General features: G+C 30.1%; 1 protein-coding gene across 1 annotated transcript in view; it reads right to left on the bottom strand.

Annotated features, from left to right (window-relative positions):
- Positions 1–14,013, bottom strand: part of sif (guanine nucleotide exchange factor still life) — a 386,622-nt gene that overhangs the window by 20,387 nt on the left and 352,222 nt on the right. The window contains exons 27-30 of the mRNA XM_085952659.1: positions 7,056–7,158; positions 4,736–4,887; positions 2,807–2,922; positions 2,152–2,382 (exon numbers count right to left, since the gene is read on the bottom strand). Of these exons, the coding sequence (XP_085808785.1) occupies positions 2,152–2,382; positions 2,807–2,922; positions 4,736–4,887; positions 7,056–7,158 (602 nt within the window). The remainder of the gene's footprint in view (positions 1–2,151; positions 2,383–2,806; positions 2,923–4,735; positions 4,888–7,055; positions 7,159–14,013) is intronic.

The raw sequence follows: 14,013 nt of genomic DNA, 5'->3' as shown, positions 1-14,013 counted from the left end.
ACAAAAAGAAAATATTATACACGTGTACAAAATAAAAGATCCGTAAAAGTGTGTACACCAAGTGATCTAAATATATTTTGATTCTCACGCAAGTGGTATAATGTATAAATACTTGACGCGACTAGTTTGAACCTGTGTCCAACGTAATAACTGTATATTACCTTCCCAATTACCAGATTCGTTCTGCATCACAAATAACGATCCGATTTTCAAAATAGTTATCAGGAATATACAGGTCAATATTACCAAGATTGCTAGATTTTTCATTTACATCGCATACATATTAATAGTAAAAAATACGTAGTCAATTATAGATTTCTTCCAACTTTTAAATTGTGTATAAGTTTAAATATTATACTTATAACGAACTTATAACGAAGCATCTGAATCTTTTCTATTTTTCCAAATTACACGATTATTTGTTTTTCGTATAAATAGGTATTAGTTACAAATAAAGACTCAATAATTAATAGTATTTAAAGATATTGCTGATTCCTAATGCTGTAATTTTATTACATACAGGTGAGGAATAAATCAATTCGCACTATTTATGATAATTATGTTGTGGGTATTATTTATAAAAAAATCGTAAATTCAAATATAATATTTTAATTGAATAGTACCGACAATTAGATACTGATGGGGTATGGCTGGTGAAATATTAGTGCCAACAAATATTTCTCTTAATTACCACGACAAAAGGTTTCAATAAATCGCGTCCCGAAATTTCCCATCCCTGTCATCATATCATTAGTTGATCGTACCCAATATCGCTGTAATCCTACAGGGACCGGCTGAGGACAGCGAAATATGAAAGAAGAAGAAGACGTGTATCTCCATTTAACATTGATAGATTACGGTTAACGACCATAATATTCGGCAGAAAGCCTCCGTGTACCTGGGGCCTTTGTTCAACGTCACCACTCACCATTTACAGCCCTCTCGTGGCATTATATATTTTGTACACCTACATCTTCTAAGACCGTGAACATATTGAACCCAAGAGAGTTTAGTCAAACAAGACAAGCTCAAAGCAGAGACTTGATTCTTAAAAAGAGACTAGTATATCCGTCTTAAACGTTTTCATTCAGATTTTCCTTTGAAATATATTATTTGATATAAACTTTATTGCTCACCTAAAATAATAGCAATTTATTTTATGCTATTGTTACAATCGAAATGTATTTTTATTAACAAGTAAATCTCTGCCTCATCTAGGAACTACATAATATGTACAGTAGATTGTGGCTTTGGTCAATTTATGATTAGGTCCAAAACTAATAATTTTTCAAATAGGCATACAGTTTTAAGTGTAAGTTTGGTGAGTTCTTTCGTTTGATCAGTTTATTACAATATACATTATTGAGCAGTCTCAGTTTTGCAATTATATCACGGTATAGTGATTGTTGTGTTCTACCGTGCCGGGTTTACTGTATTATTATATTACTTAATTACTACTTCACCATACCACACAGTGGAGATTAAATTAACAGAGTTTGTTTTTAAGAGAAATGGATTTTAGCTACTTGCTCAACCTATCAGGTCCATACTTTGCTTCTAAACAGAAATTGACAAATCAATAGATGTATTTGCCAGACCCAAGATTTAAACATGGAACCCACGATATTAAGTAATTCAATTCCATAATTTTTAATTTACCGTAAGACCGATCGGTTCTATTGAAGATGTCTAAAGAGGAATATATAAATAGTACAAAATGAAATAACGGTTCTTATTTTTTAGTAGAAAACAGCGGGAAACAAATTTTGAAATAAGCCGATATACTAGATTATTTTTTAGGTTATGTTATCATTCTTGAACGCATGAATTTTGCTGAAATCGTCTATGAAAATTGCCGTTATTCCCGCTTAGCTTCCAGTAAATAGACTTGTACCGAATTAACTTAGAAAAAACAATTGTTTGTTGTTTCTTAGTACAACGTTTTTTTCACAAAATGAGTGAAAAAATATTAACAACTTATATCTATATGTAGATATTTAAAAAACATATTGCGATAGTCACAAATTATTTAAAATAACGTAAAGTAAAGTGTAGGAAATTAGTTGATCTCTATTTTCAGTCACCGTGGTACGGTATCTATAGCAGTTTAGTTAGTAACCTTACATATGCGAAATGTAATAAATCACACACCTTGACGTAGGTTCTCTCTGTATCGACGAGTTCTAGGATGACCTTTCTCAGTTTCTCGGCGTCGGTGAGGTGTCGCGTTGGGGTGAGCAGCGCTACGCCGGAAGCGCCGCCGGAGCCGAAGCTGCCTCCAGAGTTGGCGAAGCTTCCGCCGCCAGCCGCGTCGCTTCCGGTCGGAGATGACTTCCGGGTGTCCTGCGGGGAGCGGCAGAAGCCTGTCACCTGCTCCGCGCTCTGGAATTCGCGGATTTGTTACACATGCGTTAATAGCTGTAGTTTTGATGTTATCGATATGTATTCATTGGAGCGTATTAATTTTGTACGAAATTTCATATTGATCATACTTCTGTTATTTACACTCAATAAGAGATTTATGTGAATACGTTATAAAAACTGTTTACATCTCATATTTTAAGATTCTATTTACAAAATAAACAAGTAGAGGATTGTTATTACTTTTTGGATGCTTGATATAAATGAAACGATTAAAAAGTAAAACAAACAATTATTAACAATTTCAAATATAATATATTTTGTATGTAGGTACTATTTTTGTATTATTAATGTAAAAAACAATATTTGTAAACATTATGTCAATTCATTTAATAATATTGTTATATATTAGGAATAACATTGCAAGTTAAATAAGTTTCCCTACCTTGAGCAGATTTTCAATCTCGAATGAATTAGTTCTGGAAGTAACTTTTCCCGATGATGAAGCCGAGTCTGTTCCAGGAGCCATTCCATCGCCATCTGGTGAATATAATTCCTTACCTAAAGTAACGGAAATTAACTTTTACAACATCATTTAAGTATAGCTAAAATGTTTATCATCATTATCATTATAATATTAGAAATTCAATGTTCATTTTGTAGCTGTAATAAGAGTTGTTTTATTGGATATGATGTAACGTAAATCAATTCGTTCAGTTTTCAACAAAATAAAATTTTAATTAATTATTTTTTTTATTCAACGAATAATTCACAAGATTTTAAGAATACGTTTTCTAATCTAATCAAAATCAAATCTAAATCAAAGTAGATATTATTACTTGAATTACTAACCGACGTCACGGATCACTACAAGATATTTTAGTATTGTAGCTTCCTTGAACTTGCTTATATTTTTTAATTAATTAATTTTTTTATTTAACGAATAATTCATAAGATTTTAAGAATGAAACATTCTAATTATTGAACATACTTCTTTTTATAATCTTTCTCTCTTTCACTATGCTAAAGGTACCATACTTAATTACGATAAATTTTAACTAATGGCTCTTATAATACTCTCTGAAGCGTTTTCTAAATTGAGCTACTATTGGCTATCGGCTTTTGTATTTTAAATCAAAGTAGATTCTAAAGTAACCCGAGAGATGCAGGTTCGATTCTGTGGGGTGTCTTTTTTCAAAAAGATTTTTTCTATTGGTTTTAATATATTTTCTCAGAAGTGTTTTCAAAAATTATGTATGTTAAATAAAATTTTACTAAAATATGGATTATACTGTAAGAGTACGATTCAAGATAAATGAATATTGACAATCGTATCGTATTGTTACGATAAAGTAAAAATTTAATCAAATTCATAATTAATTACATAGTTTTTTTTAAATAATTTTCTCACTTACCTAAGTATTTAAAATCACTATAAAATGAACTGCTATTCACCGTTAAATTAAATGGAGTTTCCAATGACTAATCTAATAGAGTGTGTACAAGTATATCATAAAATTTAATGTTAATGCAAAAACAAATATCATATCACATACAACTCAAGTTTAAATCCACAGCATTAATCACCTAACCTACCACTAGTTTATTATTGTATCGAAGCAAATCTCAATATCCCAAAGTACTATTAGTACCTACTATATTTCTATATAATGATACAATGATCTCTCAAAAATATTATTTTAAATGAAAACCTCCAACACACTGCAAAAAAGGAAATCACTCTGTACGTTTATTATTTCTGATAACTACTATCAATTTTATTATCGCTTATAATGTTTGTGTGGTTTTAATTTTGAAATCAATTTACAGAATACAATTAACATAAGTGATTTTTTTTAAACAAATATTTAATATAATTTTACATAAATAGAGAAATATATCACAACTCAAAATATTAAATTTAGATTGTTTCAAGATAAAGTAATGGATGTGGTTTAAAAGATTTTAAGCTGGAAATGCTTATTAGCATTACAATAATTAACGTATAATGGGTCCAAGTTCTGGATGAAATGGACGTATTAATTGACACGTAAAAATACATGAATTTGACCTAATCGCAAAATTTGAAGCTGCAAATCTTGGATCAAGAGATGAAGGATCTAACATCTGTTATAAGAACTAAACGTTTCTTAAATACGTCGAAATAAAAAAAACTAATAAATATCAGTAAGAGAACATAAAATGATATTTACAATAAGTATAATACGAAAAGATTAATCGAAATTGCTCTGTCTACGATTCTGATTCTAACGCCTGTACGAATCATTAGAGCTACGCCAGATTGCGACGCATCGTAGCAGTTGCGTGTTATTAATGAGTAATCGATAGCAAGTAAGTAATGATTATCACTCACTCCACCCAGGTGCAGGGACTATGAGGCCGGAGATCATGTCTTCGGAGATGAGGGCAGGGTCGCCGGGTGGCGGGGGGCAAACTAGGCTTTCGATGATGTCATCAGTGGCGCGCAGCAATCCTGCCAACTCAGGTGGTTCGGTTCGGGAAGATCTGTACGAGAATTTGACAGGTGTTACTAGTTACAATGGATAATATATCACTTTAATAGGAGTGACACTAAATGCATGAAATAAAGCAGGTAATAATTATTGTCGAGCTCCAGATTAAATTGGATTCCTTTTCTTTCTTATATGTATAAAAGATGGAAATTTTCGTTTCATTTCTAGAGCCTTCAATTCTATAAATAGTTGGAGATGTATTATAGTACGGTAAAATGTTACAGCGCGAATGAAATTTAATATTGAAACCAAAATATAGCTAGGTAATTAAATAAAACTTACTGAGCAATTTGATAGGATATTTATATTATTAACACTACCAAATAAAAATATATAAATACATTTAAATAAATATAATGACAATGACAAATTAAAAAAAAAAATCAACGTCTATCTACACTACACAATAATTAGTAATACAATCCAATCTGAAACATAACAAAAGCTCATTTTAAAATGTATTTTTTTTTAAATTGTAAGTTTATCGTAATTTTTAAGTATTAATTAAAATTTTTTGCAGATGGGTATGTAATAAAATCATTTAAAAATTGATTTTTAATTATTTCATCCCACAGTTTGTTATGTTTTTCTTTCTATTGATAACTAGAAACAATAACTGAGCCACGAAACGTGTAACAAAAATATAAATATGTTTACAATTTAAGCAGTTATAAAGCGAATTAGCATTTTTTTGTTGATTGTATTATTTAAGCCGTGTATTAAAATATATATTATGAAAAATACGATATTTCGAGTAGGTATGATAAATTGACAATAAAGATCTCGCTGACAGTAAATTTAATATTTCTATCGGCTCATTTTACGTGGATAAAAATACCAATTCATTTCATAAAATTGCATTTATTCTTAGCCTATCCTGGAATAGCTTTCACAAGCGCAAGGAATGAAGAGTATTTTCGAAAAGAGCGGATGTGAATTGTTATTATTTTTATGATATAAAGGACTGTCCTTTTTGTTACACAATCCTTCCGGGGAACCTTTTAACAAACATATAAGTGGAAGTGGATTCGTATTTGTATTCAAAAGGAAAAGTATAATAAGTAATAGGAAATCTCACAATGAATACGGGCTTTGGTATTACGACACATTTTGATGCTCATTTTCCACAAACGTGATCATTCAATTTTCTATAGAATTTTAATTAATTCCTGGTGTTGATTCGATCGAAGAATTTTGCTGACAATGAGATTTGTTTGCATGAAAATTAACGCAGAGAGCTGTTTGTTGTTTTTTGTTCATTTTCAACGCAGTCATGCAAATATGTTTTATAATGTGTAAACAAATGAAAATTGTAATTAAACACACGTAAGCTATTATGATGGGTGTTTTATATTTAAAAAAATATATTTTCATGTTCAAGTATTTTGTGATCACACTGAAACTATATTTTTACAAAAAAGGATTTCAATTTATATATTTTTTTTTTAGAAATTGAATTATTCTACTACCATATTATTATACCAACCAAAGCAAAAAGGTAATAGAACACATTTTTATCATAAATATAACCATAAAATAATATTTAATAATACGCACATAAAGCACATAATAATGTAGGTACATTTTGTAAAGATTTAAAAAAAATGGTAATTTTAATTTTGTCTCATAAAATATTTAATGTTTTTTTTTTGATCCGTTTTAACTAATTATTAACACACTTTCAAATTTAATTAATTTTCAAGTTTCATGTTCTGCCACTAGGTACCAATAATAGGCAGAGCATTTGCATTAATATCTTATTATGATCATAAAGTTTGACTGGCCGTAGTTTTTTGTTCCCGGAATGTATCCCGAATCAAGTGTATTTACTCATTTTTAAATAAGAATGTTTTTTTCATAACCTAATTAAAATATTTATGAAAGTACCTTCACACGATTCTAAAATTATAATTTCTTGTTTTAAAATGAAAATTATATTGAAAATAATACTAATATTTTAATGAAAGCACGAAGTTTCTACGTTCCAAAAATTGACTGTAAACAAAATGAAAATTTAAGAAACACGTTGCAGCTTAAAAATGTTAAAAGTCTCGTTGTCGATCTGCCTTACTAAGATACTAAGATCCACTTGGTATGGTAAGCCTTGGCTGGAAAATGGAGTCAAGATGCAAAATGGAAAATATGCAAAACATGGCTTACCTCATCATCATGCAGAGTGCTTGCTCTTCCTGGAGGACACTCTCGAGGTACATCATGTCCAGGTCTGAGACGATGGCTCCATTGATCACCATTATTTCGTCTCCTTTAATTATACCTGAGGTACATTAAATAGTATTTATCATTTGTTAGTAGTGTTAGTAAGCGGGAAATGTAATGCATTATCATATTAGTGTTAGTAATTAATTTACAAAAGTATATGTGAAGAAGGAGTATAGATTATAATATAGTATATACACTAAGAATTATATCATCAGTATTATATGAAGAATATAAATTATGATGAGAATTTCAATTACATTTCAATGTACCTACATACAAAGGTATTATGTAATCTTTTTGAATAGTTTTTTGTCAATATAGTTACTTCTATGGTAATCCATTTTCTGGACAATTAATGTACTTATTTATATTTTTATTGATAAAGTTGAGAGTAGTGCCAGTTTGTATCTATTTTTACTTTAACGTACGCTTTGATATTTTAACAGTTGATCGCAAAAAATATTCACATTTTAGTAATACTTATATTTATTTAAAAGGTATTACAATTTTTATAGTATACTTACTTATAAATCAATGAAAAAAAAAATCATTGAATATGCACGCTAACATATTTTGCAATATTTTTTTTAGTTTATCTGATGTCTGCATAATTCTTAGTATTCATTATATTATGTAAGATATAAAAAATAGCGAGTGTCCAAATAAGAGAGAACTGTTATCTATAAAAAATTTTTTAATGTAAAAATAAAAAATAAAACCTTTAAAACGTCAAAATATTGTAATTAGTATGTCATGTTGTCTTATTTCTAGTTTTAATTTAGTATATTTAGTACTTATAATATTGTAAAGCAATGAAATACGTCAATTAAAGTGAGAATTATTTTTCGGTTATGTGACGCATATAATAAAAATATAATACTAATTAGTTTACCGTTCCGCAGTTATCTCTTGACAGAATTACCTGAAAACCTTAGAGATCATAAGGACACTTGTCGGTCGGTATATTAATTTATTGTGACCTGGAAAGTAATAAACGTCCATACGAATCCTACTCTTCTTATAGGCATGTTGATGAGTCTTGTCAAAATGATATATTTTTAATAATATTGAAAAGGCAAGATAGCACTAAGTAGTTAAAAAACTTATAAAATTTATTAGTACCAAATGACACAGGGTTTTGCAGTAGGCAAAATAAACTCTTGATTGAAATACGATATGTTTTCTTAGGTAACTTTATTACCTTGCTATCTCTAATGTAGATAAAGTTTTGGTATTTAGTTTCATCACTAAAATAATTTCGTTCTGAGAACTTCGAAAATAAGTTTTATGTTCTTTTGTTTTAGCAGCGTATATATTTTTCCCGCCATGGAAACAACTGAGAATGCTTATTTCGAAAAAAAAAGAATACTAAAGTTTCTATTTTTTAGGACAGCAATGTTGACGTCATCGACTTATTATCAAATTGATAAGTATCCCATTTATCATAGACTTAATGTTTAAAACTTTTTCTGTCAGTGATATTTGAAATAACGTTTATATCGAAGATGTTGAAAAAACTTTCCTTTTTTGTAAAAATGTATCTTGTGAACATGAATTAAATCAAAGATTCTAATATTAATTGTCAACTTAGCTACAAATTGAATATTTTTTATATACTAGCTGAAGTACCCGGCTTCGCACAGTGTCGCTTCGTGGTTATATTTATCGTAGATATTTAAAAAAAATAATAAGGGGTAATTATTTTGTTAATATTAAAATATCTGTGTAATACAATATGGCAATATGAAAATAATTATAATAGGAGTAAAGGTCAAACAAAAGACACTAAATTAAAATCGAATCCAAAATATGCAAACGTTATTAATGTTATTAATATGTAGTAAAAAAGATCTAAATTGGATGGAACAAACAAACAACAAACTTTGTATTTTATATAATACTAATTTAGAAACCTTCGCACGTGTGCCCAAAACAACTGACAAAAGCTTCATCGCAATCGGATGAATAGTATAAGAACGCATACGAATAGAAGAAGAAGATGATTTTCTAATTCAGAAATCTTTAAGGGCATGCGCACGATAACTTACCAAAGTTTCATTGCAATCGGATGAATGGTATAGGAACGCATACGAATAGAAGAAGAAAAAAATGGTTGTACTAATTCAAAAACCTTCGCGGGCGTGCACACAACAACTGGTCAAAATTTCATTGCAATCGGATGAATGGTATAAGAACGCATACAAATAGAAGAAGATAGAATAGAAGAAAAAGAAGAAGAAATGGTTGTATCAATTCAGAAACCTTCACGGGCGTTGGCACAATTACTGATGAAAGTTTTATTGCAATCGGATGAATGGTATAAGAACGCATACAAATAGAAGAAGATAGAATAGAAGAAAAAGAAGAAGAAAATGGTTGTATCAATTCAGAAACCTTCACGGGCGTTGGCACAATTACTGATGAAAGTTTTATTGCAATCGGATGAATGGTATAAGAACGCATACAAATAGAAGAAGATAGAATAGAAGAAAAAGAAGAAGAAAATGGTTGTATCAATTCAGAAACCTTCACGGGCGTTGGCACAATTACTGACGAAAGTTTTATTGCAATCGGATGAATGGTATAGGAACGCATACGAGTAGAAGAAGATAGGATAGAAGAAAAAGAAGAAGAAAATAGTTGTATCAATTTAGATACCTTTGCGGGCGTGAGCACAACACTTGATCAAAATTTCATTGCAATCGGATGAATGGTATATGACCGCATACGAATAGAAGAAGAAGAAGAAGATGGTTGTACCAATTTAGAAACCTTCGCGGGTGTTGGCACAATTACTGACGAAAGTTTTATTGCAATCCGATCAATGGAATAGGAACGCATACGAATAGAAGAATATAGAATAGAAGAAGAAGATGGTTGTACTAATTCAGAAACCTTTGCGGGTATTACCACAAAAACTGACAAAGGTTTCATCGCAATCGGATGAATGGTATAGGAACCATACGAATAAAAGAAAATAGAATGAAGAAGAAGAAGAAGATGATGATTTTTCTAATTCAGAAACCTTTGCAGGTTTGCAGACAACCACTTACCAAAATTTCATCGCAATCGGATGAATGTTATAGAAACGCATACGGGACAGACAGACAGACAGACAGACAGACAGACAGACAGACAGACAGACAGACAGACAGACAAACAGACAGGCAGACATTCGTTTTTATATATAAGATATAGCCTATACTCTTCGCGAAAGTGCAAGAAATAAGTTCACAAAGTTTTATCGCAATCGGATGAACGGTATGGCAGCGCATAAAATACGGACAAACTAACAAACAAACAAATATTGATTTTTATATATTAGATTATTTTTTGATAAACTCCACACATATAATTTGAGATAGGTATATGTACAAATTCGACAAGGTAATACTGAGAGATATCGTCTGGCATACAGGGTCTTTACATGGTAATTTATAGAAGCGCCAGTCTTCCCTATTTGCATACATTTATATATGACGAAAACGTGCTTGACAAAAAAGTCGCGCCACTTTTCGGTGATAATGCATAGTTAGTGTAAAATAACATAATTTAAAACAGAAGTACGAAGGTCAAAAGCTTGGCGGATTCCGACTAAGAAATACACGAAAATCTTTATCAAAAATACAATGCTATAATTATTTATGATTACTATAATCTTGCAGCATCCCTAGCTCGCTGAAGTAAGACAAATAATGATCCTAAATGTCAATACGGTAGCGACAATGAAGATATAAATCGTGTTGTTTGGCTTTATGAAAGTCAATGACGAAGGCTCCTTGAAATTTTATTAAGTCAAAATGATCAAGTACTGAGAGATGTTTATTGCTCAGCCAAACATCAACACGTTTTTGTGTATACAAATGATTATGAGATAATGTAACCTGCAAGTAGAAATTATAATACTACATGGTTAAAACTAAAATGTAAGATTATTGAATAGTATATAATGTAATGAACCTTCGTAGCTTTTAATTATTAATCTGAACACCAGTAAATGAATATAATATTATATATCTGTATATGTTTTAATAAATTAGTGATATATTTCCAAACTCAAAAAAGAAGTATAATAATGATTACAACAAAAATATACGAAAAACTGTTTAAAACGTTGTACATATTGATAGAAATTAATTAATTCATATAATAAAAATTTAATGTCGACTTGTCTGATTTTATTTCGCTTGTATTTATTACAATAAAAGGTTTATTGGTCCAATGCATATTGTTCTTATTTGAATATACAATACAAACGAAAAAATAAACTAACATTAAAGGTCGTTCATAAATGACGTCACACGATTTTCTGTATTTGTCCCTCCCCGTCATCGCACTTCGTCGAAAAACTTTTTACCCCCTTATTTAAATTACTTCCCATTTTTCAACTCTCCCTTCCCATTCGTTAAAAACAAATTCGTTGAAAATTATCGATGTCACCATAACATTATTGAGTTTATAATATTTTGTTAGTATCGTGAAATAATTACACACATTATAATATTATTATCTACCCTCTCTCCCTTTAGGGTGTGACGCAGTGGTGAAGGGTGGAGGTAGGCTGTTAAGATCCGCCATAAATAGTGCACACTACACTTTGTCAGTCATACGTATTTGTTTTCATTGAAATAAGACTACACTTTTCAGATGGTATTCGTTAGTTTTTAATATTCAATTAAACCCTGCGAAAACCAAGCCATAATAGACAATAGTCAAAAAAATATTAGTCTATTTATAAAATATCTAAAATTATGCAATTAAATCGTACATAACATTAGATGTTTTATACATAGAATAATATTTTTTATCTATTATGGTTTGGTTTAGGCAGGGCTTAATATTCATAGTATTAATAGTATTCTTAATCCAACGAAAACAAAATAGGTATGGATGAAAAAGTGAGTACAATCTTGTCGTATCGCTCAAAATATACTATTATGGTTTGGTTTAGGCAGGCTTTAATTGATTTTTAAAAAACTAACCAATACCATCTGTAAATAATTGTAGTCTTAGTTCAATAAAAATAAATACGTATGACTAACAAAGTTTATTGTGCACTATTTATGGAGGTTCTTAACAGCCTACGCTACTGGTGTGACGTCATATATGGAAGACCCCTTAATACCAACAATTACTTACATTTGAAACACAAAAACATCAATTACCATAAATTAATATTGAATTATGGAGTTATCCGCGTTTGAAAATATACGCCTCAAATCTATTGGCGTGTTGTCAGGTATAAACTCTCACTGAGTGAATTAAACGGCGGTTTTCGTACAGATACCATCAATTAGTTATTCACATAAAAGTCAAGTCACACGAACCACCTTAACTGCCTAGTTGATAGTTTAATTTGAAAATTATTATTAAGATTTATTATAAATTGCTTTGTCACATGTTAAACTCGCGTAGTTGTTCAACACGTAAAACAGTCTACGTGCAATTAGTGCCGACAATGTATTTCCAGTAAACGCAGGCTTCTAAATCATTCCGGGCATATCTTCCGCATACTTCTGCGTCAGATAGAGCCAATGGCGTGCCTTATCACAGTATCATAATCTACGAATTATATATAACTATATCCATTAAACCCATTCGTATTCAAGATTCTGTGCATTGTGCTTATTTTCAAAAACACAGTACCCAAATTATTTTTGGTGATTAAATTTACTTAACGCATTCATTTTAAATATTAGGAAAAAGATTATTTGATGAATGTTGTGCCAAATTATTGTTATACGTAGGTTAGAGGTAAAATTTAATATTCCATACAATATCTGAAGATCTGTAAGAATCGTGCTCATTGCATGTATTTAAAGTTAATTTTTAAGTACTTACATACAATATGTATTTTTAATATATCTAATTACAATGCATGTGGTTTGTTTTTCCATAATTTTCATCTATATTTATCTATTTACTACGAAACAATAATATTTATATGAGACTACTCTGGTAAACAATGTGGCTTGGTTAGGTTGGTGTAATTTTATATTTCGTACATCTATAATACGTCACAACGTTAAATAGAGATGGATTTGGACGTGAAATAGTTCTTTATGATATTGAGAATTTTTCGAGTGAAAACAATGTAGAATTTGACGGCAAAAGTTTTGCCATAGTGCACTTTGGTACTTCCTCAAAAGAGCTTATATTACAACTAGTGAGAGTCATATTACCGATTCTATAACATTATAGTCTGGTTGAATTGGTGGTGATAGATTCAATAATAGTTATCCCTTCGTTGGCGCATTGCAAAACGACGATGATAAAATCTTGCTTATAGTCATTTTACATTTCATTATACTGTACGTATTATGTACTTACTGTTATATGTAATTTTTGTGATTGTTCATTGAATTATTCAACATAATGATTCACCATCGCACGGAAGTGCAAGTAGGCAGACCATACAGCACATGTTAATGGGAGGCAAGCAAAAATTATAATATTACGTCGGTAGTGAATTTACATACAGTTTATAAAGGCGGTATTTTCACTATGTTTGTTGCTTCCTACTATTTTGCAAGTATATTTTGTAATTGGCCCCCTATACCTTAACTTGTTTAAAATGTATCAGCCAGACATTTATTATGTTCCCCGATATCAAACAGAATGCTTCAAGAACTCCGTCAAATATTTAAAAAAAAAAAAACGTTATGAAAAACTAGTAAGTATGTACAAAGCGAATGATCTGCAAGTTAAAATCTTCACACATACGCGTGCATAATATTACTGCGCCGTAATGATATATTATGACTATTATGAGTAAATAGGGAGACAAGTTTTGTTGTAATATTGCTATGAGAATATTTTTGCCATTATGAGGTAATTGCGGTTGATAGGAAGAACTTAAAAGCATAAAGTATTATAATGAATTTGAAAACAGAATCAC

Source organism: Rhyacophila brunnea, unplaced genomic scaffold (genome assembly GCF_057557595.1).
Source record: "Rhyacophila brunnea isolate RB1 unplaced genomic scaffold, BYU_Rbru_1.0 scaffold_3, whole genome shotgun sequence".
NCBI lineage: Eukaryota > Metazoa > Arthropoda > Insecta > Trichoptera > Rhyacophilidae > Rhyacophila > Rhyacophila brunnea.
Note: the sequence above shows the minus strand (reverse complement) of the source record. Positions and strands in the feature narration are given on the sequence as shown.